Source organism: Macaca thibetana, chromosome 2, assembly GCF_024542745.1.
Source record: "Macaca thibetana thibetana isolate TM-01 chromosome 2, ASM2454274v1, whole genome shotgun sequence".
Taxonomy (NCBI): Eukaryota; Metazoa; Chordata; class Mammalia; order Primates; family Cercopithecidae; genus Macaca; species Macaca thibetana.
Window position 1 is genome coordinate 139,852,419 of NC_065579.1, and position 27,774 is coordinate 139,880,192.

Consider the following 27,774-nt stretch of genomic DNA (forward strand, 5'->3'; position numbering starts at 1 on the left):
AAGAGATTTGGGAATGTTCCCTATAGCAATGGGAGGTTCTTGGAGGAGCAACATGCTAAACAAGATAAGGAGTCCAGCTGGCAGAAAGAGGAAGGCAAAGGAGGGGGGTCTGAGTGAAAAGGGCCAGGACAGGGTGGTGAGAGACGTAGGAGGAGAGTCAGGAGGGAATGGTGACTGAGAACCAGCAGAAGAGGATTTCAGGAAAGAACCCCAGTCCTAGAGTCAGGCAGATGTGGGATCTGGTCCTGGCTTTACTGCTTGCTAGTTTCTGACCTTGGGCAAGTCCCTTAAGCTCTCAGTCTCTGTTTCTGGAGATGGGGCAGTTGAGGTGTCATGTGCTGCAGAGCAGTAAAGCAGGGTGAGGACTGCCACACTCCTTGAAGGCAAGTAGTTTTCATCTTTCCACTTGGGCCAGGCCCTTAGGGGTCAGAGCATGTGGCACCAGTAACCTGGGAGGTTACTGGTGGCGTTGGAGGAGGAGAGGGCAGAAGAGGGGTGGGACATGAGGAAGTAGATCATTCTTTCCGTCTGACTCCTCACCCCTGCACTGATGCCCGATTCCAGATGCTGCCACCCCAATGTCTTACCTGTGCTGGGCTTCTGTGCTGCAAGACAGTTTCACAGCTTCATCTACCCCTACATGGCAAATGGTTCCCTACAGGACAGACTGCAGGGTCAGGTAAGGGACTGGGTCATGGTCAGAGAATGGGACCAGGCTGCACCCCGCCGTGGGGTCAAGGGTTAAGGACTTACAGAAATTCAGAGGGGAGAGGGGCCATCTAGGTGAGACCAGGGAGACTTCAAGGAGAGAAGTGGGGCCAGGATACATAAAATCTGGTTAAGTGCTCACTTTGGCAGCATGGGTACCAAAATTGGAATGATACAGAGAAGATCAGCATGGCTCCTGAATGAGGATGACAAAATATGAAAAAGAAAAAGAAAAGCACAAAAAGATCTGATTAAACATCTTCAGGAAAATATCTATAAAAAAATTTGATGAGAGGCATTTCATTCAAATCAAGAGCATGACAAAAGTATCTCACAGAACGAACTTCGTTCAATGTGGTTCCGGAGGTGTTAGCCAATGCAGTAGGACAAGAAAAAGAATTAAGAGGTAAAGAGTATGGAAAAGTAGAGGTGAATTTTTGTTATAAAATGTTTTTCTAATATATACCTATTTGCTTGTGTGTTTATGGAATATCTCTGGAAAGATACACAAGAAGCTGGTTCACTGGCTACTGCTAGGGAGGAGAACTAGGTGATTGGGGCCCAGAATAAGAAGCAAACTTACTATTAGAGTATTACATCATGTGAAGGTAATCCTTAATAAAAATTACAGTGTTTTAAAACAGGCCTCTGCTTATCGTATCCTCAAATAGAGGGGAAAGAGTTATTCCATAACAGAATTATTGCTTCCCATGGCAGAGACCAGACAAAGCAGTTATTCATGGCATACTAATGATCATTAGCTTTTCTGGGCACTCACTGTGTGCAGGTTGCTTTGATAAGGGTTTTACACAGGTCATCTCCTCCAGGCCGTGCCACAGCCAAAGCACTTTCTTCTCCCATTTTTCAAAAGAGGAATCTCTGACACATAGAGACAAAGTGAGTTGCCCAAAGGAACATAGGAGACAAGTGTCAGGCCAGAGCTTACATTGGGTTTGTCTGGCTCTAGGTTTCAGAGTTTTTTAGAAGAAATTAGCAGGGGTTGTCCAGGCCAGTTCTTAGTGGATGTGGGTCCTACTCCAGGGCTTCAAAAATAAGTGATGAGGCTGGGCACAGTGGCTCACTCTTGTAATCCCAGCACTTTGGGAAGCTGAGGCAGGTGGATCACTTGAGGTCAGAAGTTTGAGACCAGCCTGACCAATATGGTGAAACCCTGTCTCTACTAAAAATATAAGAATTAGTCAGGCATAGTGGCATGTGCCTGTGGTACCAGCTACTCAGGAGGCTGAGACAGGAGAATCACTTGAACCCGGGAGGCAGAGGTTGCAATGAGCTGAGATTGTGCCACTGCACTCCAGCCTGGGTGACAAAGTGAGACTCTGTCTCAAAAAAAAAAAAAAAAAAAAAAAAAAGTGATGATTTAGCCTGGGAGAGTCAGTCTTAGAACAACAGTGGGAGCAAATGAGAGTTAGCCCTGGTGAAGTTTCCCCTAATACAGATAAAATCAGCGTAAGGCCCAGGTGCTTGGCTCTCACACACAAGCTCCCTAGCTCTTCTCCCAACCAGCCTCTTTCCGAGAGAAATTCCAGAGCAGCCACTATAATAGACATGATGAAAATAACCGCTGATTGAGCACCTACTGTGTGGCAGGTGCTATGCTAGGGGCATACCATATATTTCCTTGAATCCTTACAGCAACCCTAAAACATAGGGATTAACATTTCCATTTTATACCCAAGGAAACTGAAGCTCAGAGACATTAAGTGTCTTTTTCCAAAATTACATAGCTAGTGCATGTCTGAACTGGGAGTTACCTCTAGATCTGTCGGATGTCAAAACCCATAGTATAGGGTGAGGCACATGGCTCATGCCTGTAATCTCAGCACTTAGGGAGAGCGAGGTGGGTGGATCACTTGAGCCCAGGAATTCGAGACCAGCGTGGCCAACATGGCCACATTTCCTGTATTCACGAAAAATACAAAAATTAGCTGGGAGTGGTGGCACGTGCCTGTGATCCCAGCTACTTGGGAGTCTGAGGCGGGAGAGTCACTTGAACCTGGGATTTCAAGGCTACAGTGAGCTATGATGCTGCATTCCAGTCTGGGTGACAGAGCAACACCCTGTCTCAAAACAAGCAAGCAAACAAACAAACAAAAACAATGAAAAACTCGCAGTATCATGCTGAGCCCTCTGGCAGAGGACATGAAGGGCAGGAGGAGGGTCAGGAGCCGGGGACCCTGCCATCAGGACTTAGTTTTTTTTTTTTTTTTTGAGACAGAGTCTCGCTTTGTTGCCAGGCTGGAGTACAGTGGCACAATCTTGGCTCACTGCAAGCTCCGCCTCCTGGATTCACGTCATTCTCCTGCCTCAGCCTCCCAAGTAGTTCGGACTACAGGCACCCGCCACCATGCCCAGATAATTTTTTGTATTTTTAGTAGAGATGGGGTTTTACTGTGTTAGCCAGGATGGTCTCGATCTCCTGACCTCGTGATCCGCCTGCCTCGGCCTCCCAAAGTGCTGGGATTACAGGTGTGAGCCCCTGCGCCCGGCCACCATCAAGACTTAGAAAGGTACATTGTGACTGTTTGTCCTGTTTTTCTTTCTCTTAGGGTGGCTCCGACCCCCTCCCCTGGCCCCAGCGTGTCAGCATCTGCTCAGGGCTGCTCTGTGCCGTCGAGTACCTGCATGGTCTGGAGTTCATCCACAGCAACGTCAAGAGGTGAGAGAGGTGGGCTGGACCTTGCTGGGGCCTGGGCTGCAAGGGTAGAACTGGCACCTATTCCTGGCTCACCTCACCCCTGCCACTCACTCCTGTCCTCTTTGTTTTTCTCTTCCCACCTCCTCTCCTCTGCCCTCCCCTGGATGTCTTTTTCTCTGTTATGCCCTCAAAAATCAGTGTTTCCGGGCTGTGCTCTGAGTCTAATTGCTCTCAGCATGAATTCCCTACCTGTCACATTTGTCTTTCGGAGCTGCTGTTTTTCCAACAAGCCCTCCACACCTTGCTGCATCTCACCGTCCACTCAGCAGCTGGCCTGGACCCCATCCTTGAACTTTGGGCCATGTCTGCCAACCCCCTGGGATTTCGAGCTCCTCGTTCAGTGTCTTCTCTGAGACTTGTGCCTTCCTTGTGTAGCTGTTGGTGTTAGCATCTTGTCTGGACGGCTCCTGCAGCTTAGGCCTGCATCCCTGCATCTCAGTGCCATGCACACGAGAGGGAGAGGTCCCCATCTAGGGATGGTTAGGATAGGGAGGGATTCCAAAGATACCAGAAAATTTGGCAGAACTGGCTTCATAGACACAGAACTCATATTTCTCCAAAGTTCTCTTTCCATTTGACTTGTGGAAGTCCTTTCCTCTTTTCTCTCCCCGAATTTTTTTTTGTTTTTTGAGACAGAGTTTCACTCTTGTCACCCAGTCTGGAGTGCAGTGGTGCAATCTCAGCTCACTGCAACCTCTACCTCCCTGGTTCAAGTGATTCTCCTGCCTTAGCCTCCTGAGTAGCTGGGATTACAGGTGCTCGCCACCACACCGAGCTAATTTTTGTATTTTTAGTAGATAGGCTTTTACCCTATTGGCCAGGCTGGTCTTGAACTACTGACTTCAGGTGATCTACCCGCCTTGGTCTCCCAAAGTGCTGGGATTACAGGTGTGAGCCACCACCCCCAGCCCTCTGCCCCAATTTTTATTTAATTGCAACAATAATTGTAATAGCAGTCAAGGAAATGCAAGGGTGAGAGAGGTCACCACTGACCTACCCTGTGACTCATCAGCTGGCCTCTAGGTTTTGTTTCTTTTTTTTTTTTTTTTTTTTTGTTGAGACGGAGTCTCGCTCTATCGCCCGGGCTGGAGTGCAGTGGCCGGATCTCAGCTCACTGCAAGCTCCGCCTCCCGGGTTTACGCCATTCTCCTGCCTCAGCCTCCCGTGTAGCTGAGACTACAGGCGCCCGTCACCTCGCTCGGCTAATTTTTTGTATTTTTAGTAGAGACGGGGTTTCACCATGTTAGCCAGGATGGTCTCGATCTCCTGACCTCGTGATCCGCCCGTCTCGGCCTCCCAAAGTGCTGGGATTACAGGCTTGAGCCACCGCGCCCTGCCTAGGTTTTGTTTCTTTTTTCAGTTCCTGCCCACACAAATCCTTAGTCTGTAGGTTGCACCTAGGTACCAATTCACATCCTGTTCTTTACCCCTTCATTTAAATATAGTAAACATTTCACTACATTGTATACCATCATGTTTTTTAGTGTCTTGTTAATCTTCCCCTGAAGGAATTTGCCCATAATTTACTTAACCACTCCTTGCACACATGATAAAAACTTTTTTTTTTTTTTGGCCGGGTGCAGTGGCTCGTGCCTGTAATCCCAGCACTTTGGGGAGCTGAGGCAGGCAGATCACGAGGTCAGGAGATCAAGACCATCCTGGCTAACATGGTGAAACACTGTCTCTACTAAAAATACAAAAAAAAAAAAAAAGACAGAGTCTCGCTCTGTTGTGGAGTGCAGTGGTGCAATCTCTGCTCACTGCAAGCTCCGCCTCCCAGGTTCATGCCCTTCTCCTGCCTCAGCCTACCGAGTAGCTGGGACGACAGGCACCTGCCACCACTCCCGGCTAATTTTCTGTATTTTTAGTAGAGATGGGGTTTCACCGTGTTAGCCAGGATGGTCTCGATCTCCTGACCTCGTGATCCGCCCACCTTGGCCTCCCAAAGTGCTGGGATTACAGGCATGAGCCACCGTGCCTGGCCAAAAAAAAATTTTTTTTGAAACAGGGTCTTGCTCTTTTGCCCAGGCTGGAGTACAGTGGTGCAATCTCTGCTCACCGCAGCTTCCCATCTCAGCCTCCCAAGTAGCTGGGACTACAGGCATGCACCACCATGCCCAGCTAAATTTGTTTTAGTGGAGATGAGGTCTTGCCATGCTGCCCACGCTGGTCTCAAACTCCTGGGCTCAGGCGATCCTCCTGTCTTGGCCTCACGAAGTATTGGGATTACAGGCACGAGTCACTACACCTGGCCTGCACTAAATATCGGTACACATGTGGCTTAGCTTTTTCCCATTTTGGAGTATGTTCTCAGTGTTTGCTCCTGTGGGTTAGATGACTGGGTCAAATGATTTTTTTTTTTTTTTTTTTTGAGACAGTGTGTCACTCTGTTGCCCAGGCTGGAGTGCACCTCTGCCTCCTGGGTTCAAGCGATTCTCCTGCCTCAGCCTCCTGAGTAGCTGGGACTACAGGCGCCCACCACCACACCTGGCTAATTTTTGTATTTTTGGTAGAGATGGAGTTTCAGCATGTTGGCCAGGCTGGTCTTGAACTCCTGACCTCAGGTGATCTGCCCATCTCTGCCTCCCAAAGTGCTGGGATTACAGGCATGAGCCACTGTGCCTGGCTAAGAGGGATTTTTTTTTTTTTTAACATGATCTGGGGCAGGTTTAGTCACAAAGGATGCTGGCCACTTAGACCTGAGTCAGCCATGCCAGAGCTGGGGGTTGGAACAGTTGTGGAAGAGACCGAGTCTGCACAACCTATAGGCTTGGCAAGCTGAGGCTGATCAGGGTTGGCGTCTGTGGGAATTAGGGAGGCTGCACTTCTTTGGCCACATTCCTGGGGCAGCAAGACTAATTCTGAACTCCATCTCCATTTGCTGGGGGGAGTATGCTCCTGATGTCCTCTCTTCCCCAGTCAGGGCTGCCTCAGAAGCTCCATGCTGAGGGTCTTTAGAGACCTCAACTTGCAGGAGCCGATGTTGCTCTGCCACTATATTGTCTCCCCAAAGGGTCTCCATGGCAACCTGTTGTTATCCAGCTCAAAATGAGAAGGTTCTCTCCCCTTTCGTTTCCACAGCTCTAATGTCTTGCTGGACCAAAATCTCACCCCCAAGCTTGCTCACCCAATGGCTCACCTGTGTCCTGTCAACAAAAGGTCAAAATACACCGTGATGAAGACTCACCTGTTCCAGGCGTCAGTTGCGTATCTGCCAGAGGATTTCATCCGGGTGGGGCAGCTGACGAAGCGAGTGGACATCTTCAGCTGTGGAATAGTAAGAGCGTCCTTCTCTGCTTAGACTGGGGCCCGCCCTGATTTGTCCTTCCCACAGCTCCTTTGTAATCACAGGATACGGTAGAGGCACACAGACGGGTTCCATCAAAGTTCAGCAGGGGCTGTCAAACCGTGGCCCACAGGCCACTCTGGCCTGTGGCCTATTTTGTGTGGTCTGTGAGCTAAGAGTAGTTCTACATTTATAAAGGATTATATTTTTAAACCAAGGAATATGTGATAGAGACTGAACATGCCCCACAAAAGCTCACATATTTACTGTGTGGCCTGTTACAGAAGAAATTTGCCAGCCCTTGAAGGAAAACCACTCATGAGTATCCAGGTTCTAGTAGGCTCCAGATATCCTCTCCTGACTTCCCTATTCCCATCAGCCATCCACCTGTCCATCCAATTGTCTATTTGTCCTTATTTGTTCATCGCTGTCCGATCATCCATCCACTCTTTAGCTGCCCATCCATTCAGCGACCGTTGACCCACCCAGCATCCCATCCTGCCACCACCACCATCCTTGTCTGCCATTGTGTTGTGCCAGGCACTAGGAATATGAATGTAACGAAAACACAGCCCTCCCCTCAGGAGCTCATGGTCTGCGTGTAGCAGTCTACAGAGTATATTTCTGTAGAACTCCAATTCCTTTGGATCTCTAGGATTGGTGGGTTAAAAGGTTTATGCCTTGACAGGCTTGGAAATATTGCATTAGGCAAAGCCAAGCAGGTTTCTTTACCACAAGATTAATTCAAACTGGTAGGATGGTAATGAGCCTTTAATCTGGGACTTGTGAATTCACCAGAGAGGGGTATGCAGTGTTTCCCAAGCTCATTTGACTGTGGAACCTTGTTTTCTCAGAATATCTGTCCTCGTCAGTGTTCCATGGAACCCAGTCTGGGAAATGCTGCTGAGAAGAGTGACAGTCAGGTTGGCTTCAGCCAAGTGCACACAGCTGCCCTGTGGGCCTCACCCTCTCTTCTTCTCTAGCCTTGAACTCTGTACTTCCTCTCTCTGACCACAGTCTCCTGTCTACCTCTGCCACTAGAACCGTGGCCCTGAGTCACCTCTGCCCTCAGCAAGAACCCCAGATTCTGTACCCCTGTGTCTCCCAGCAGGTTCCTCTGCCTCCCTCAGCCCCACTGCGAGTTGTTCAGTGAAGCTCAGCAGGGCTAGTCCAGGCTCCTGCTCCTTTAAGAACCAGGTGGATGGGCAGGGAGGGGTGGCATACGCCTGAAATCTCAGTACTTTGGGAGGCCGAGGTTGCAGTGAGCCGAGATCATACTATTGTACTCCAGGCTGGGCAAAAGAGCAAGACTCTGTCTAAAAGAAAAAAAAAGAAAAGAACTGGGGGATGGAACCCCTGGGCCCAGCTCAGTTACCTTCAGCTGTGTGACCTACACCCAGCACCTCTGTCTCTGGGCCTCAGTTATGCTTTCTGTAAGATGGGGCTAACGATATACATGGAGACAAATGGGATAATATATGTAAGCAGGTGAGCATGGTACCTTGCACCCTGCACCTACCAAGAATATTATGATGACTGTGGTTATTGTTATTCCCACCTTTACACCCTCCTTCTGATATCTGTTTACTCTTGACCCTCTAACCAGTGTGTTAGTGTCACAGGTGACTTCCTCATCCATCCATTCACTCTCCCGCTCATCCACCCACGCACCCACCCTTGCACCCACTCACCCATCCACCTACCCACCTGTCCACCCATGTACCCACCCTCCCTCCTACCCTCCCAGCCACCCAGCCACCCATCCATCCACCCATTTATCCACCTACCCACACATTCACCCATCCATCCATTCATCTACCACCCATCCGTCCATTCATTCATTGAATGCCCCCTGTCTCCTGCCACCCTTTTGTTCAGCCCTGCCTCTGGTTGACTGAAATGATTTTGAACTTTGACTTCTCCTGTGGGCAGCACAGTGCATTGCTCAGTGTTTTTTGGTGAGTGCTCAGTGACCTCTATAAAGGACTTGGCTCAGAGCCTGCCCTGTGAAAGGGGCACAGGAAATCTTTGTTTATTCATTTCCCCTTGTTCCATCCCTTCCTGGCAGGGACCTGTCAGGAGTCCCTTTTCAATTGGCTCCTGTCCCACTTGCAGCAGTGATGCCCTCTGCTGCCCTCTTCTGGTCACTGCCAGTCTGTTATTAATCCTGGGTGGTTTCAAACCTTTATCCTTTTTCCTCCAGGCTTGGAGGGATTCTTGGCTATAAATGTGACCCTATTCTGACTTGCTTCGAGAGATGCTGTGGGAGAGAGATTCCACACTAAGTGTGTGGTATTCACACCTTTAATATTCACAACTGCTAGTCCCCATTTAACAGATGAGGACACTGAGGCTCAGGTTTTAGTTACTTGCCTAAAGATCACCTGAGCATGTAAGGAACAGAGTCAGAATTTGAACTCAGACCTGACTGTAGAGCCCTTAACCATCATGGCATTGTCTCTACTGAGAAACCCTGTTCAAAGCAGGTTTCCTGTTTATGAAGACATATATCATGGTTTGCCAATTTTCTGGTGACTTACATGTATACAGGGCTGTGCTCCTTGTGCGAGTGGCTGCACTAATGAATAATGTTAGGAAAGGCCTGTGAGTGAAACATGCTATCGATGCTGCAAGATTTGTCTGGAAGAGATACCTGCCTGCATGCAGACTCCTTCCTTTCCTGAGATTCACACAGCAATGCCTGCTTGCCATAGCTGAAGGATTTTCTTTTCTTTTCTTTTCTTTTTGAGACGGAGTCTTGCACTGTTGCCCAGGCTGGAGTGCAGTGGTGCAATCTCAGCTTACTGCAAGCTCTGCCTCCTGGGTGCACGCCGTTCTCCTGCCTCAGCCTCCCGAGTAGCTGGGACTACAGGCGCCCACCATCATGCCCGGCTAATTTTTTGTATTTTTAGCAGAGATGGGGTTTCACCATGTTAACCAGGATGGTCTCGATTTCCTGACCTCGTGATCCACCTGCCTCGGCCTCCCAAAGTGCTGGGATTACAGGCGTGAGCCGACGCATCTGGCCAGCTGTAGGATTTTTAAATGAAACAATCTTGGGCCGGGCGCGGTGGCTCAAGCCTGTAATCCCAGCACTTTGGGAGGCCGAGACGGGCGGATCACGAGGTCAGGAGATCGAGACCATCCTGGCTAACCCGGTGAAACCCCGTCTCTACTAAAAAATACAAAAAACGAGCCAGGTGAGGTGCTGGGCGCCTGTAGTCCCAGCTACTTGGGAGGCTGAGGCAGGAGAATGGCATAAACCCGGGAGGCGGAGCTTGCAGTGAGCCGAGATCCGGTCACTGCACTCCAGCCTGGGCGACAGAGCGAGACTCCATCTCAAAAAAAAAAAAGAAGAAACAATCTTTAAAAAATAGTGTGTATAGGCCGGGCGCGGTGGCTCAAGCCTGTAATCCCAGCACTTTGGGAGGCCGAGATGGGCGGATCACAAGGTCAGGAGATCGAGACCATCCTGGCTAACATGGTGAAACCCCGTCTCTACTAAAAATACAAAAAACTAGCCGGGCGAGGTGGCGGGCGCCTGTAGTCCCAGCTACTCGGGAGGCTGAGGCAGGAGAATGGCGTAAACCCGGGAAGCGGAGCTTGCAGTGAGCTGAGATCCAGCCACTGCACTCCAGCCTGGGCGACAGAGCGAGACTCCGTCTCAAAAAAAAAAAAAAAAAAAAAAAAAAATAGTGTGTATATACGGGTGTGTATCTATCTATATCTATCTATACCTATATATCTTATGGTAATATACATAAACACACATACACATGAATTTTTGAAAACCATCTTCTCTGCCTGGCTATCAATTAATTACAACCTTCCACTGGCAGCTTGGTGGCATCTTTAATTGGGGGAGGAGGTGTTTAGTGATATTCCCACGTTCCAGATTTTGGGCAGGTGTGTCTGCTGGCAATGGCAGAGCTGTGCCTCGAGCTCAGACTTTGCAACTGAGAAGACAGAATCTACGGCCTGGCTGTTTGTACAAGTGTCTGAACCATGCTAACTCACGTTCTGTTCTCTCCAGGTGTTGGCCGAGGTCCTCACTGGCATCCCTGCAATGGATAACAACCGAAGCCCGGTTTACCTGGTAAGGGAACTTGTCACATCTGGCTGGGTGGTATATTTGGGAATCACAGCTCTGTAGAGAGGGCAAAGATCTCAACTCTAGCTAATTTTACACATGCTAATGAGGCCCAGTCCAAGCTTGCATTTGCATCTCCACAAAGCAGCTTTAACCTCCCATCCCCACCTACCAGCCAACCATTGCCTTTTCATGATAATAGCATGTGGGGCTTGGCACCGTGGCTCATGCCTGTGATCCCAGCCTTTGGGAGGCCAATGTGGGTGGATCACTTGAGATCAGGAGTTCAAGACCAGCCTGGCCAAAATGATGAAATCCCGTCTCTATTTAAAAAAAAAAAAAAAAGTACGAAAACCCCGCAACATTATCCAGGCGTGGTGGCATGCACCTGTAATCCTAGCTACTTGGTAGACTGAGGCAGGAGAATCACTTGAACCTGGGAGGCAGAGGTTGCAGTGAGCTGAGATTGTGCCACTGCACTCCAGCCTGGGTGACAGAGCAAGATTCCATCTCAAAAAAAAAAAAAAAAAAAAAAAAAAAAGAAGTTGGAATGTTTACAGAAAGCGCACTTCTTCTCTACATATCATGCAATTCGTTAGGGATTTTCCTCAAATTGATAAAAGTTAATTTCTGCCCTTTTAAATAAGTTTCTTTAATAAAAACAATTTCCATTTTGTAGGCCAAAGATCTGATATACAGAGTCATTAAAAAAAATATAACAACCTGACTAGGTGTGGTAGCTCACACCTCTAATCCTTGCACTTTGGAGGAGGCCAAGGCAGGTGGATCACTTGAGGCCAGGAGTTCGAGACCAGCCTGGGCAACATGGCAAAACCCCGTCTCTACTAAAAATACAAAAATTAGCTGGGTGTAGTGGCACATACCTGTAATCCCAGCTACTTGGGAGGCTGAGGCAGGAGAATTGCTTGAACCCAGGAGATGGAGGTTGCCGTGAGCCGAGGTGTGCCACTGCACTCCAGCCTAGGTGACAGAGTGAGACCCTGTCTCAAAAGAGAGTAAAAATATAACAACCTAGCCTGACTTTGTGTTAAATACTTTCCATACATTATCTACCTAAATCATCTCAACTTTTCCATGATAGAGTCATTATGTTCATCTGCAGATGAGGAAAGCTGGCTCTGAGGTTGGCCTAGGATCTTGGTTGGAGTTACCAAGTGTCAGAGCTGGAATTCTGAGTCAGATCTCCCTGCCCCGAGATCCTGAGTTCTTAACCACATCTGCCTCCTGCTTGTTTCTTCTGACAGTCCAACCATATGAATTCAGTATTATCATTCCCATTTATAGCTGAGAAAACTGAGGGCAAGCTGAAGTGACTTGTCTCACACCCCTCAGTGAGACCAGTGGTGGAACTGGGGTTTAATTGGACCCATGGCTTGTGCAGAGTTTCAAATCTCATGCAAGCTCTAGTCTTCCTCATCAGTTTGAGAGGGGGCACCTTTTCCTACTGGATATTGAGGCCATTGGAACAGACAGATTTTTTTTTTTTTTTTTTTTCTGGTGACTGGGCCCCAGAAGCATCCCCTGGGCTCTGGGGTAGGGAGGCTGAAGGCCTCCCCGCTACATGCAGAAAGTCACGACATGTTCCTTTGCTGAACTCTGTGAGTTCCACCCCTTTTGGCCAGTCAATCCCATATGCTGCAGAGAGGTCTCTCTGGGCAGCTCAGATGTGGTTTGGGGCTGTTTGGGGGCAGTTTCTTATTTTCTTGAGATGCATTTCCCAGCAGTCCTCTGGGGCTCCCAGGACAAGTATCACAGTAGAAGGAGGCTTTTGAGGCACTGACATGAAATTGTCTAGAATTATTTTTTTGGTAATGATTTCTAAAAATGTGGAAAATAACCATTTTTAAAAATGTAGTTTCTTACTCTAGACTCTCGTATGGTCTCTTATCGTGTTCTGTTGTGGTAGGTACAATCCGATGGTTAATCAAGATTTGAGCCTGGGAGGAAAGCTTGCTGACTTCCCGTGGCCCAGGGTAGGAGGAAGCAGGCCTCCCCCAGGCTTGGGAAAGTGTTAGTTGCCACAGTGTTTCCTGAGGGCGTTTGGTGGTTTCCACCAAAATTGAAAGTATGGGTACCCTCTGACGCAGCAATTCCGTTTGTGCCTAGAGAAACATGCACACATGTGAGGAGAGACAGATGAACAAGGATAATTGTAGCGGCATTTTTTTTTCTGAGGCAGAGTCTCGCTCTGTTGCCCAGGCTGGAGTGCAGTGGCATGATCTTGGCTCACTGCAACCTCCACCCTACCGGGTCAAGAGATTCCCCTGCCTCAGCCTCCTGAGTAGCTGGGACTACTGGTGCGTGTCACCATACCTGGCTAATTTTTGTATTGTTTTGGTAGAGATGGGGTTTTGCCATGTTGGCCAGGCTGGTCTCAAACTCCTGACATAACTCAGGTGATCTGCCCACCTTGGCCTCCCAAAGTGTTGGAATTACAGGAGTGAGCCACTGTGCCTGACCAATTTTTTTTTTTTTTTTTTTTTTTTTTTTTTGAGACAGAGTCTCGCTCTGCTGCCCAGGCTAGAGTGCAGTGGCGTGATCTTGGCTCACTGCAAGCTCTGCCTCCCGGGTTCACGCCATTCTCCTGCCTCAGCCTCCCGAGTAGCTGGGACTACAGGCGCCCGCCACCTCGCCCGGCTAGTTTTTTTTTTTGTATTTTTTAGTAGAGACAGGGTTTCACCGTGTCAACCAGGATGGTCTCGATCTCCTGACCTCGTGATCCACCCGTCTCGGCCTCCCAAAGTGCTGGGATTACAGGCTTGAGCCACTGCGCCCGGCCAACCAATTTTAATTAATTTGATTTAGAGATAGGGAGGGGTCTTGCCCTGTCACTCAGGCTGGAGTGCAGTGGCATGATTGTAGCTCACTGCAGCCTCAAATGCCTGGGCTCAAGCGATCTTCCCATCTTGGCCTCCCAAAGTGTGAGGATTACAGGTGTGAGCCATGGCGCCCAGCCTGTATGAGTTTTGACAAACATATACAGTCATTTAACCACCACCACAATCAAGATATGGAATATTTTTGTCACCCTAGAAAATTCCCGCCACTTCCAGGACTTGGCAACTACTCATCTAATTTCTGTCCACATAGGTCTATCTTCTTTAGAGGGTCATATCAATGGGCCCACGGAGGATGCACCCATTTGTTTCTGTCCCCCTTCATGTAGCGTGGTGCTTAGATTCATCCATGTTGTTGATGTGTCAGTAATTCATTCCTTTTCATTGCTGAAGAGTATTCCATTGTATGGATAGATGACTGTTTATCCATTTACCAGTTGCTGGACATTTGGGTTATTTCCAGGTTTTGGCAATTCTGAATAAAGCCAACAGAAACATTCTTATTTTAAAAAATGAAAAAGAGGCTGGGCGTGGTGGCTCACGGCTGTAATCCCGGCACTTTGGGAGGCTGAGGTGGGTGGATCACTTGAGCTCAGGAGTTCAAGACCAGCCTGGGCAACATGGTGAAATCCCGTCTCTACTAAAAATACAAAATTAGCTGGGTGGGTGGCGAGTGCCTGTAGTCCCAGCTACTCAGGAGGCTGAAGCAGGAGAATCGCTTGAACATGGGAGGTGGAGTGCAGTGAGTCGAGATTGCACCACAGCACTCCAGCCTGGGCAATAGAGTAAGACTCTGTCTCAAAAAAATAAAAAAGTAAATTGAAAAAGACATGTATGTTCTGGCAGGGACATATCTCCAAGTGAAAAAAGCAAATTCAGAATAGTATATAATATGATCACATTTTTGCTAAAAATAGATGGATGAATGAATGAAAACATTGTATCACATATTTTCTTCTCTATAAATTGAGGATAATAGTAGTACTCTCCTGACAAGGTATATTTGTTTGTTATCATTTTTGGAGATGGGGTCTTCCTTTGTCAAGAAGACTGGAGAAGTGCAGTGGCATGATCATAGCTCGCTGCCACCTTGGACTCCTGGGCTCAAGGGATCCTCTCACCTTAGCCTCCCGAGTAGCTGGGATTATAGGCATGAGCCACTGTGCCCGGCATCTGACAGTGTTATTGAAGGTTAAATAATGTGTGAGATGCCTAAAACAGTAACTAGAACATAATAAACAATATATGTTAACTATTATTATTATCATTATTATTTGAGATAGGGTCTCTGCCACCTAGGCTAGAGTGTAGTGGTACAATCATGGCTCACTGTAACTTTGAACCCATGGCCTCAAGTGATCCCCTGCTTTAGCCTCCCAAGTAATTGGGACTACAGGCATGTGCCACCACTCCTAGCTAATTTTTATTTTATTTATTTTTATTTTGAGACAGTCTCACTCTGTCACCCAGGCCAGAGTACAGTGGTGCAGTCTCGGCTCACTGCAGCCTCTGCCTCCTGCCTTCAATTGATTCTCCTGCAACAGCCTCCTGAGTAGCTGGGATTACAGGTGTGGACCAACACGCCCAGCTAATTTTTGTATTTTCAGTAGAGACAGGGTTTCACCATGTTGACCAGGCTGGTCTTGATCTCCTGACCTCAAGTGATCCATCTGCCTCGGCGGCCTCCCAAGTAACTGAGACCACAGGCATGTGCCCTCACGCCCAGCTAATTTTTAATTTTTTATTTGTAGAGATGGGGTCTTGTTATGTTGCCCATGCTGATATTGCTATTATTTTAATAGCTCTTAGGTTACTGTTATAATTATTATATAAGTAAATATATAACCAAAATAATTACAGCTGTATAGCAGAAAGTAATATAATCCAAACTATTAGCAGGGGTTACCTTTGGAGAGTAGAAATGAAAGGAAAGGTAAACTTTTGCCCCCAAATTTTAACCACTTATGTTTAATTTTAATTTTTTTTTTGAAGTGGAGTCTCCCTCTGTGGCCCAGGCTGGAGTACAGTGGTGTGCTCTTGGCTTACTGCAACCTCTGTCTCCCAGGTTCAAGCAATTGTCCTGCCTCAGCTTCCCATGTAGCTGGATCACAGGTGTGTGCCACCATGGCCCAGATAATTTTTGTATTTTTAATAGAGATGGGGTTTTGCCACGTTGCCCAGGCTGGTCTCGAACTCCTGAGCCCAAGTGATCCTCCTGCCTTGGCCTCCCAAAGTCTTGGGATTATAGGCGTGAGCCACCGTGTCAAGCCAAAAGTTGCTTTTTAAAGGTAGTTTGTTTGAAACTAGACTCCCAAAAATGTCCATATATTACTTTGGTTATGTTTATTTTTTTTTCATTTTTATATGGAGATGGCATGTCACTTTGTTGCCCAGGCTGGTTTTGAACTCCTGGGCTCCAGCGTTCACCTGCCTTAGCCTCCCAAAAGTGCTGAGATGATAGGCGTGAACCACCATGCCTGGGCATGGTTATGTTTTTTAAGACTCTTATTCTCTCGCAACCTCTCCCGCAATGCCCTTTTTCATTTTGGATGTCGTTGCATTTTTGCATAGAATAGGTCATTTGCCCTATATAGACAGACTGTCTCACATTCTGGGTTTTGCTGATTACATCCTGTGGTCTCCTTCCCTTGTTTCTCTATTCCTCATATTTCCTGTATTTCGTACTTAGCACTTGTGACTTGTTTAGTCATGGTCATTGCCTTCGTCAAGAAAACTTTCTGGAGGCGCTGTGAGCCTCCCAGTTCTTCACTACACGGGGCGCGTAGCCTGTTGTCCTACTTTTAGTGCTGAGACCAATAAGTGTGTTCAGGTTTTAGTGCTAAGATTGATCAGTGGTTTCAGGTGGAGCTGCAGACTCCTCCATGGTGAAGTTCCCTCGACATCCTTTCATCGCGTGTTCTCAGTCCCCCAACCACTGTTTAAATACCAGGTGTCTTCTATACTTTGATTATCATCATAGTCTTTGCATCAGGATACATAGCAATGATGGCAGGTTTCCAGTTGGGGCAAATTGTGAGACCCTGCCTCTAGAAAAAAAGAAAATAATACACTTCTGCTGTTCTTGATTATCAGCTTTAAACACTAGCACACTTTTAAAAAAATAAGCATTTAGGCTGGGTGCAGTGGCTCACACCTATAATCTGAGCACTTTGAGATGCCAAGGCAGGAGGACTGCTTGAGCCCAGGAGTTCAAGATCAGCCTGGGCAACATAATGAGACCCCATTTCTACAAAAAATTAAAAAATTAGCCAAGTACAATGGCATGCACCTATAGTCCCAGCTACTTGGGAGGCTGAGGTTGGAGGATCGATTGAACCGAGGAGGTTGAGACTGTAGTGAGCTATGATCATATCACTGTGCCCGGCCTATTTCTATTTTTATTTATTATTTATTTTTTTTGAGACGGAGTCTACTCTGTCGCCCAGGCTGGAGTGCAGTGGTGTGATCTCAGCTCACTGCAGCCTCTCCCTTCCCAGTTCAAGCAATTCTCCTGCCTCAGCCTCCCAAGTACCTGGGACTACAGGTGTGTGCCCCCATGCCTGGCTAATATTTTGTATTTTTAGTAGAGATGAGGTTTCACCATGTCAACCAGGCTGGTCCCGAACTCCTGACCTTGAGTGATCTGCCCTCCTTGGCCTCCCAAAGCACTGGGATTACAGGCCTGAGGCACCATGCCTGGCCTACAATACATGTTTTTACAATATTTAGTATACTCTATTTGTAACATTTATATATGCTAATCATATAGACCATATTACTCATGAAATATACAACATATAATTTATATTAAATAAATCTTACATATTTATATAAAATTATTTATATAGCGTATGTGCTATTGTATGCATAGTTCAGATTCCTGTATTTTATGTGCTACAAAATATAAAATATATGTAAATACAAAATGTATAAAAAGTATAGACATATTTTCTTTGTGGTTCTCCTGTTATGTATACATAGGTTAGAATCCTACATTTGAAATTTTTTTTTTTTTTTTTTTTGAGACGGAGTCTCGCTCTGTCGCCGGGGCTGGAGTACAGTAGTGTGATCTCGGCTCACTGCAAGCTCTGCCTCCTGGGTTCATGCCATTCTCCTGCCTCAGCCTCCCGAGTAGCTGGGACTACAGGTGCCCGCCACCACGCCCGGCTAATTTTTTGTATTTTTAGTAGAGACGGGGTTTCACCGTGTTAGCCAGGATGGTCTCGATCTCCTGACCTCGTGATCCACCCGCCTCGGCCTCCCAAAGTGCTGGGATTACAAGCCTGAGCTACCGCGCCCAGCCAAGCCCAGCTAATTTTTATATTTTTAGTAGAGACGGGGTTATGCCATGTTGGCCAGGCTGGTCTTGAACTCCTGACCTCAAGTGATCCACCCGCCTCTGCCTCCCAAAGTGCTAGGATTACAGGCGTGAGCCACGGCGCCCGGCCCTGGTGTAGGTATTTTTGTTATTCCCATTTTCCTGATGAACCAACCGAGGCCTAGAAAAATTAAGGCCCCGCGTTTGTGGCATGAGTTCACTACAGAGTGTCTTGTGCATGTAGGAAATCGAGTCCTTCTCCATTTCTTGGGTGTTTTACTTCTTTCTGGAATCCTTGCATTTATTCTTACGATGTCCTGTTGGTTTTGAGCATTTTTTGCAGCTCTAGAGGTGACTGGGGCGTGTGCGTTGGCTGTCGCAGCCCTGCAGCTCACACAAGGGCGTTTCTACACTTCTTCCCACAGAAGGATTTACTCCTCAGTGAAATTCCAAGCAGCACCGCCTCGCTCTGCTCCAGGAAGACGGGCGTGGAGAACGTGATGGCAAAGGAGATCTGCCAGAAGTACCTGGAGAAGGGTGCAGGGAGGCTTCCAGACGACTGTGCCAAGGCCCTGGCCACGGCCACCTGCCTGTGCCTGCGGAAGCGTAACATCAGCCTGCAGGAGGTGAGCCTCGCCCGCAGCAACCTCGCTGCCTGGGCGTGTGGGTCCACCTAATCAGGGACGGCTCCTTCACAGAGGCCTGGTGCACAAACCAGGGTTATGGCAAGCCGCAGAACCTCCTGGAGCTCGCATCAGCCAAGGGGCTGGGTAGGTGGGGATGGATAGTGCGAAGTCTGAGCAGGACAGGGGTATTGCAGGGCCTCAGGGTGCAGGACCATATACGGGGATGTTAATGAACTTGATGCACTCTGCGAATCGGCTTTATTCCCCCTTCTCTATAGACCCCTTCTTTCCTCCGTGCTCCCTGGAGGGAACGGATCTGCCCGCAGGTTTTAACGCAGAGAATGAGCCTCCACCCTGAGGCCCCCCGCAGAGGGAGGACCTGATTGGCTGAACTTGGGTCAGGTGTCTACCGCTTGGCCAATTAGGCATGGCGGGGCAGTCCACTATGCAAACCTGGCTGCCCAGGGCTCCATCTCTGTATGGTGTCAGGGCCAGGTCCCAAAGAAAGGGAGCGTGCTCAGCCCATGCACTAGGCAGATGTCCTAGAAGAGTCTCCCTTTGTCGCCCAGGCTGGAATGCAGTGGCGCTATCTCCAACCTCTGCCTCCCGGGTTCAAGTGATTCTCTTGCCTCAGCCTCCCGAGTATCTTGAATTACAGGCATGAGCCACCACGTCCGGCCATTGCTTGCTTGGTATTTCTAAGGACAAAATCTCCACTGGCCACGAGGAACCTTAGAAATCATCTAGCAGAGTGATTTTCAAGTGGTGTTGGGCACAGAGGGGCTCCTTGAGAATATCTCAGGAATTGCTGTTGGCAGCAAGAGGGGTTGGGGGAGGTGCAGGCCCCCAATTGTGACTCGAACCAGACACCCACTTTGACTTCTCTCAGTTACTATATTGGGTTCTGTGGAAAGGGTTTGGTAGCTGAAAAAAATCTTCAAAAACCACTGCTGTAGCCCAAGCCTCCCATTTTACAGAAGGGCAAGGGCCAGAGAGGAGAAGATGAGGCCAGAGAATTTGTTTCTGTCAGAGCTCTCTGGACTCCCAGTTCAGCCCTATGTCCATCGTCTTGCACTGTCACGTGGCAGGAGCTGGAGGCTTCAGTCTTTGTTCTCAGCCTTTGCTAGCACAGATGTCCCCCCAGTGTCCATGTGCCACGATGTTCAGTCATTCATTACGTAGTTGTACACTAGGGCCAGGGGACACATCTGGGAACAAGGCAGACCCAGCTTCACTCTCCTGGAACTCATGGACATTGTATAGTAATTGTCTGTGTGGTAAGCGCCAGGACAGTGTATGACGAGGACCCCACCCTGTTGACCTTCCTGAGGAAGGGGTGTTTAAGCACATGAAGAGCAATCCAGGCAGAAGGAACACCCTGCAAGTGGCTTGAGCCGAGAGAGAGCTCAGCACGTTCAAGGGCTTGGAAGAAGGTCCGAAGGGCTAGAACACAACACATGGGGCACAGTGGCTTGTGTTGGGTGTGTTGAGGAAGGAGTTGTCCGATGATAGAGGGCTTTGTAGGCACAGTAAGGATTTTTGCAGAGCCGCTAAGGTTTTTTTTTTTGTTTGTTTTTTTTTTTTTTTTTTTTTTTTTTGAGACGGAGTCTCGCTCTGTCGCCCAGGCTGGAGTGCAGTGGCCGGATCTCAGCTCACTGCAAGCTCCGCCTCCTGGGTTTACGCCATTCTCCTGCCTCAGCCTCCCGAGTAGCTGGGACTACAGGCGCCCGCCACCTCGCCCAGCTAGTTTTTTTTTTTTTTTTTTTTTGTATTTTTCAGTAGAGACGGGGTTTCACCGTGTTAGCCAGGATGGTCTGGATCTCCTGACCTCGTGATCCACCCGTCTCGGCCTCCCAAAGTGCTAGGATTACAGGCTTGAGCCACCGCGCCCGGCCTGTTGTTGTTTTTTGACAGAATCTCACTCTTTCACCCAGGCTGGAGTGCAGTGGTGCAATCTCGGCTCACTGCAACCTCCACTTCCCAGGTTCAAGCAATTCTCCTGCCTCAGCCTCCTGAGTAGCTGAGATTGCAGGTGTGTGCCACCACACCCAGCTAATTTTTGTATTTTTAGTGGAGACGGGGTTTCACTATGTTGGCTAAGCTGGTCTTGAACTCCTGACCTCAGGTGATTCACCTGCCTTGGCCTCCCAAAGTGCTGGGATTTCGGATGTGAGCCACTGTGCCCAGCCTCACTAGGGTTTTAAGCAGAGGTAGAACATAATCAGATTTATATTCTAAAAAGTTCTGTCTCCTTCAACCAATTATTATTTCAGTAAGACTTTCATCCTTTTATTCATTCCATTATTTTGTTCAATGTGTCACTTAATGTGCAGGTGAAACTGCTATAACAAGGAGACTGCAAAATGCAGTGGTGTAAATGAGATAGACGTTTATTCTCTTTAGTGTAACAGTTTGAATTTACACAGTCCAGTGCTAATGTGGCAGTGCCACAGTATTGGGGACCCAGGCTCCTTCTATATTTTTTGTCTGCTATCCTTACCATGTGGCTTCCATTTCAGGATTTAAAATAGCTGCTGTTCTCAGGCCATCACACCTGCATTCCAGCCACTGAAAGAGGGTTAAAAGGAAAAGGTGGACACACTCCCTTTCTTTTAAAGATATAACCTGGAAATGTATCACTTTTTCTCACATAATGGAGAGCAGAACCTAGTCACATGGCCACACCTAGCTACAAGGAAATGCGGTCTTTAGATTGGCAAATATTTATTGGGCATCTACTGTGAAGATTTATCTCAAGAAGTAACATGTGACCTGGGCCTTGAAGGATGAGATGTTTGCCATGTAAAATAAAGGGGATAGGGTGCTTTCGGTGTAAGAAAAGGTAGGAGATGGCCTTTGCAGTACATCACAACCAAGCTAGGAAGATGAGAAAACAGCTGGGTCAGGGACTCAAAGATAAGCAAGGCTGGGTTTGGTGGTCACCTGTGCCATTTACTGGATTGGCTGGGTGGCTTTAGGCAGGGAACTTAACTTTTCCGATTTTTTAATTTTTTATCTATAAAAACTCATGCATTGTGTATGAAATGGATACATTAGTATACTGAATTTTTTGCAAGGCACTGAGGAGATGAGATTTGTCATTGTTATTATGAGTATAAGGGTATGTATGTGTGTGTATCTGTGTGTGTGCTCTGTGTGTGTGTGTGAAGAAGAAACATTCCTTCCTTGCTTCCCTCCAATTTTCCTAACCTCCCTAACCAGAAAAACCTTCCAGGGCAACATCTATATTATTTGTGCTTTTTTTTATTGAAAGTGTTAGGAACTTAACCTCTTACACACACACACACACGTGCATGTGCACACATACAGACATAGGGAGAGGGGAAGAATATGAATGAGTGATTAGTGAATGAATATACTTAGTGTCTCATTTAACCAGACAGCAGAGAGGACAGGCATTGCTCTGGTTTCAGGGAAGTTAGACCCAGGATGTCAAACACCAAAGGTACAGCCATTGTGTCTCTGTGTCTGTGGCTCTCTCTCCGTTGCTTGCCTCTGCTTTACTCTGTGTTGAGCTTTCATTTTCCCCTACTGTAAATGGGTTTTCTGGGTGTGGTGGGGCGTCTGGTTCTACCACGAGAAAGGAAAGGCTGGAGGTCTTTCCCCAATAAGCTCTAGGTGGAAAAGTTTCAGGGAAGGATTCTGGTTGTCCGCCTTGGATCACAGGCCCAAATCTAGACTAATCCCTATGGCCAGAGGAGTGCGGTACTATGATCGGCCCATGCTGGGTCCTGCTGTCTCATCTATGGCAGGGCGGTGGGTGGGCAAGTGCAGGTCTTTTCAAAGGAAGGGTGCGGTTTTTTCAGACAAAGCAACCAGCGTTAGGTTCTTCAGTCTGCTCCCCGCCCCCTCTCTGCTGGGAGGCCAGATGTTAGCATTTTTATTTCCGAGAGAATTCTTGATGAGCTTCTTTCTCCCTCTTCTCCCAAAGGTGCGTGGCTCTGTGGCTGCTGTGGAAGAGCGGCTCCGAGGCTGGGAGACGTTGCTCCCTTGGAGTGGGCTTTCTGAGGGTACAGGCTCTTCTTCCAACACCCCAGAGGAAACAGACGACGTTGACAATTCCAACCTTGATGCCTCCTCCTCCGCGAGTGTGGCACCCTGGGCGGGGCCTGCCACCTCACTTCTCCCCACAGAGAATGGCGAAGGAAGGCTGCAGGTCATCATGGGAAGGGAGGCCGACTCCTCCTCTGAGGCCTGCGTTGGCCCGGAGGCTCCCAAGGATGGTAAGCCGGCCGGAGGTCAGAGTGCATATAGATGCTCATGTGTGTGTCCCCAACTTCAGCCCATCATTTTTTCTTTCTGTTGCCCTCATTCACTCCTTCATTTGGTTATTCAGCCATTCACCAACCAGCCAGTTTTTCACAGAGAAACCTGGGAGGCATCCTTGACACCTCCCTCTCCCTGCCCTGGACTGTGTCCAGTTAATCATCCAGTCCTGTCCATTTGCCTCCTAAATCTCTCTCACCTTCATTTACTCCTCTGCATTCTCCCTTTGTCTGAGCTCCTGTCCTCAGGGGACTGCATAGCTTCCCTGAGTCCTCCTCCATCCACCTGGGCCCCTCCCTCACCAGGTCCTTCTCCAGGAGCCAGCCAGAGTAGCTTTTAAAAACACAACGCGGGCCAGGCGAGGTGGCTCACACCTGTAACCCCAGCACTTTTGGAAGCCAAGGCGGGTGGATAACCTGAGGTCAGGAGATCGAGACCAGCCTGGCCAACATGGCGAAACCCTGTCTCTACTAAAAATACAAAAAAATTAGCTGGGCATGGTGGCACGTGCCTGTAATCCCAGGTACTTGGGAGGCTGAGGCAAGAGAATTGCTTGAACCCGGAAGGCAGAGGTTGCAGTGAGCCCAGATTGTGCCACTGCACTTCAGCCTGGGCGACAGAACGAGACTCCGTCTCAAAAAAGAAAAAACAAAACAAAACAAAAAACACAATGCATGTCATCCCTCATTTAAAGTCCTCAAGGCCCCGTGTGGTCTCTTCCTGTCTGCCTCTCCTCTCAACACAAACACCATCCTCACCAGTCACTTCTAAAGATATCTTCCAGGCTGGGTGCGGTGGCTCACGCCTGTAATCCCAGCACTTCGGGAGGCTGGGGTGGGCGGATCACCTGAGGTCAGGAGTTCAAGACCAGCTTGGCCAACTTGGTGAAACCCTGTCTCTACTAAAAATACAAAAATTAGCTAGGCATGGTGGTGTGTGCCTGTAGTCCCAGCTACTTGGGAGGCTGAGGCACGAGAATCACTTGAACTCGGGAGGTGGAGGTTGCAGTGAGCCGAGATCGTGCCATTGCACTCCAGCCCTGAGTGACAGAGTGAGACTCCATCTCAAAAAAAAAAAGAAAAAAAGAAGATACCTTCTGGCTGGGCACGGTGGCTCACACCTGTAATCCCAGCACTTTGGAAGGCCGAGGCAGGCAGATCACGGGGTCAGGATTTTGAGACCAATCTGGCCAATATGGTGAAACCCCGTCTCTCTACTAAAAATACAAAAATTAGCTGGGCGTGGTGGCAGGCACCTGTAGTCCCAGCTACTTGGGAGGCTAAGGCAGGAGAATTGCTTGAACCCGGGAGGTGGAGGTTGCAGTGAACCGAGATCGCACCACTGCACTCCAGCCTGGGTGACAGAGGAAGACTCTGTCTTGGGGGGGGAAAAAAAAGGATACCTTCCATTCCTGCCACTCAGGTCCAAGGATACCAAGTTTCTTTCTGAAATAAAAAATTAGGAAGGTCCCCCCTGCCATTTTTTTTTTTTTTGAGATGGAGTTTTGCTCTTGTTGCCTGGGCTGGAGTGCAATGGCATGATCTCAGCTCACTGCAACCTCCACCTCCCGCATTCAAGCGATTCTCCTGCCTCAGCCTCCTGAGTAGTTGGGATTACAGGCATGCGCCACCACGCCTGGCTAATTTTGTATTTTTAGTAGAGACGGGGTTTCTCCATGTTGGTCAGGCTAGTCTCGAACTCCCGACCTCAGTTGATCCGCCCACCTCGGCCTCCCAAAGTGCTAGCATTATAGGCGTGAGCCACCGTGCCTGGCCAGGAAGGCCCTTTCAAAGCAGTGTCCCTGTCCCTTAGTAAACATGGTTCAATGAACGTCCCACGCTCTGACCACTCCTGTTTCTCCTTTTACTACTCCTGCCATGGGGAGGGAGAGGAAGAAGAAAGACAGGATGTGAGCATTTTTTTCTCACTCCACCCTCCCACCCCTCAGCATCATAAAGAGGAGCAGGGAAACCCTCTCCTTTCTGTAAGGTCAGGGTAGGTTGCTGGGCTTCCTGCAAAGGCAGAGGAGATGAAAATGCTCATTACAGCCGGGTGCAGTGGCTCATGCCTGTAATCCTAGTAATTTGGGAGGACGAGGTGGGCAGATTGCTTGAGCCCAGGAATTTAAAGATCAGCCTGGGCAACATGGTGAAAACCTACCTCTACAAAAGATGCAAAAATTAGCCAGGTGTGGCCAGCCAGGCATGGTGACTCACACCTGTAATCCCAGCACTTTGGGAGGCCGAGGCGGGTGGATCACCTGAGGTCAGGAGTTCGAGACTAGCCTGGCCAATGTCGTGAAACCCTGTCTCTACTAAAAATACAGAAGAAGAAAAAAAAAGGCCAGGCCTAGTGGCTCACACCTGTAATTCCAACACTTTGGGAGGCTGAGGTGGGTGGATCACGAGGTCAGGAGATCGAGACCATCCTGGCTAAGACACTGAAACCCCATCTCTACTAAAAATACAAAAAATTAGCTGGGTGTGGTGGTGGGCGCCTGTAATCCCAGGTACTCAGGAAGCTAAGTCAGAAGAATTGCTTGAACCCAGGAGGCAGATGTTGCAGTGAGCCGAGATCGAGCCACGGCACTCCAGCCTGGGCAACAGAGTGAGACTCCATCTCAAAAAATAATAAATAAATAGGTCGTTTGCCGTGGCTCACAGGCTGGGCGTGATGGCTCATGCCTGTCTGTAATCCTAGCACTTTGGGAGGCCAAGGCGGGTGGATTGCCTGAGCTCAGGAGTTCAAGACCACTCTGGGCAACATGGTGAAACCCCTTCTCTACTAAAATACAAAAAAACTAACTGTGTGTGTTGCCCAGCCTGGGCGACAGAGTGAGACTCCATCTCAAAAAAAAAAAAAAGTAGCCAGGTGTGGTTGTGTACACTTGTAGTCCCTGCCTCTCAGGAGACTGAGGTGGGAGGATCACCTGAACCTGTGAGGTCAAGGTTGCCTTGAGCTGAAATGGTGCCATTGCACTCCAGCCTGGGCAACAGAGTGAGACCCTGTCTCAATTAAAAAAAAAGAAAGAAAGAAAAAAGAGAAAAAAGAAAAGAAATGCTCATTACACTCAGGTCCTGATTCAGAAATCTGAGTTAAGTGAATCTAAGAATTAAAATAATGGTAATTTTCATTCAAGTTGCTCTTGTTTGCTTTCTGTTGAACATCAGCTACAGAGACTTCGTGGCAAATTGAGATCAATGAGGCCAAAAGGAAACTGATGGAGAATATTCTGCTCTACAAAGAGGAGAAACTGGACAGCATTGAGCTCTTTGGCCCCTGATGACTGGAACACAGCTGAGGACCCTTGTCCTCAGTTGGAACGATGAGCATCAGATCAAGAAAAAGGTCTGAGGCAGAATCCAAGATCTACCAGGAAACACACAACAAAACATCAGCTGTCATGGGTGGGAGGGAAACTTCATTTCACTGGAATGAGTTGGGAGAGAAGGGCCCTCAGCTTTCAGAGACACAAAAATCTATGAAATCTCTTCCTTTCTGGGCTTTGTTAGTCAGAGCAGGGGATCAGAGGAGACTGAAGCAGAAACCCTGTACATGGGCCCAGGATGTGGTTGATTTTGTGGTTCCGGGGAGTGTGTGATGATAACCACCCCAGCAGATTCCATTACCTCAGCAGCTCTTGTCCCCCTACCACTGGCAGTTCTGCAATGCCATAGCATTTTCCAGAGCTAAGATCTCTGGATCGTATTTGCTGACAGCCTGCAAGCTTGCATGCTCTGAAAGACTTTTTTAGTTTTTATTTTTATTTTTTTGTAAAGATGGGGTCTCGCTATGTTGTCCAGGCTGGTCTTGAAGTCCTGGGCTCAAGCAATCCTCCCTCCTCAGACTCCCAAAGTGCTGGAATTACAGTTGGGAGCCACCGTACCTGGCCTGAAAGACTTTCAACTTGTGTCTCAGTGGAGTTCTTGACTCATCTCTCTGGGTCTCAGGTTCTACAAATGTCAGACACCTGGCGAAGAGGTCTGCAGGCCTTCCACTGCCTGTATTAGAAATCTTGCAACTCACATATTTATTCATTCACTGCCTGGCACCTTTATCTTCCCATCCCACTAATGTTAGTATTTTTTAATGGAGCTTTTATTTTGAGAATATGAGAATTTGTAAAAACAAAACAAAACGAAACAAAACAAACCCCACATATTCTCAAAATAAAAGCTCCGTTAAAAAATACTGTCACCTGGGTCACTCTGTCACCCAGGCTGGAGTGCAGTGGCACGATCTCAGCTCACTGCAACCTCTGCCTCTAAGGTTCAAGCAATTCTCCTGCCTCAGCCTCCCGAGTAGATGGGACTATAGGCACTTGCCGCTACGCCTGGCTAATTTTTGTATTTTTAGTAGAGTCGGGGTTTCACCATATTGGCCATATTGGCTGGTCTCGAACTACTGACCTTGTGATCCGCCCACCTTGGCCTATGAAAGTGTTGGGATTACAGGCTTGAGCTACCATGCCTGGCTGAGAATATGTGTTATTTATGGCTGGATGATGAAGAATCAGGAGAATGTATTTCATGTCTGATTCTGCTGCTAATTAAGTCAATTTAATTTTTGGGACCTCAGTTTCTTTGTAAGTAAGATAACACCTGCTTGTTCTTCATCCCTGGGCTGTTGGGAGGAACAGATGAGACAGTGGCTATAGAAGCGCTTGGAAAATGCACTTGTCCTGTTTTATAAAATAAAAAAGGTATTAAATGTGTATTTCTGCCATGTACCTAATGATTATTCAGTGAGTATATATCTGAAAAGGCATGTTGCAAATATTTTTGTGAAACAGATGCTATTTTAAATTCACTGGGAGAAATGTCCTATTTAAAGTAATTCTATAGTAATTTCTTTTTATATAATAAAAATATGTTTGTAAAGTCAA

At 48.0% G+C, this 27,774-nt stretch overlaps 1 protein-coding gene and 1 non-coding gene across 6 annotated transcripts in view; both read left to right on the top strand.

The window, feature by feature from the left end:
- IRAK2 (interleukin 1 receptor associated kinase 2) overlaps window positions 1-27,774 on the top strand; it is a 78,581-nt gene extending 50,807 nt beyond the window's left edge. For 3 of the 5 annotated variants that reach the window (XM_050778690.1, XM_050778689.1, XM_050778691.1), the window contains 6 exons: window positions 565-679; window positions 3,276-3,385; window positions 6,506-6,701; window positions 10,744-10,806; window positions 18,402-18,602; window positions 22,555-23,795. In XM_050778690.1, coding sequence (XP_050634647.1) covers window positions 565-679; window positions 3,276-3,385; window positions 6,506-6,701; window positions 10,744-10,806; window positions 18,402-18,602; window positions 22,555-23,229 — 1,360 coding nt within the window. In that variant the 3' untranslated portion in view covers window positions 23,230-23,795. Of the gene's footprint in view, window positions 1-564; window positions 680-3,275; window positions 3,386-6,505; window positions 6,702-10,743; window positions 10,807-18,401; window positions 18,603-22,554; window positions 23,796-26,059 lie in introns of those variants that run through there. The other 2 variants (XM_050778694.1, XM_050778692.1) reach the window with 1 other exon arrangement.
- LOC126949444 (U6 spliceosomal RNA) lies at window positions 843-950 on the top strand. The gene has a single exon (XR_007723745.1). It is a non-coding gene; the product is annotated as a U6 spliceosomal RNA (small nuclear RNA).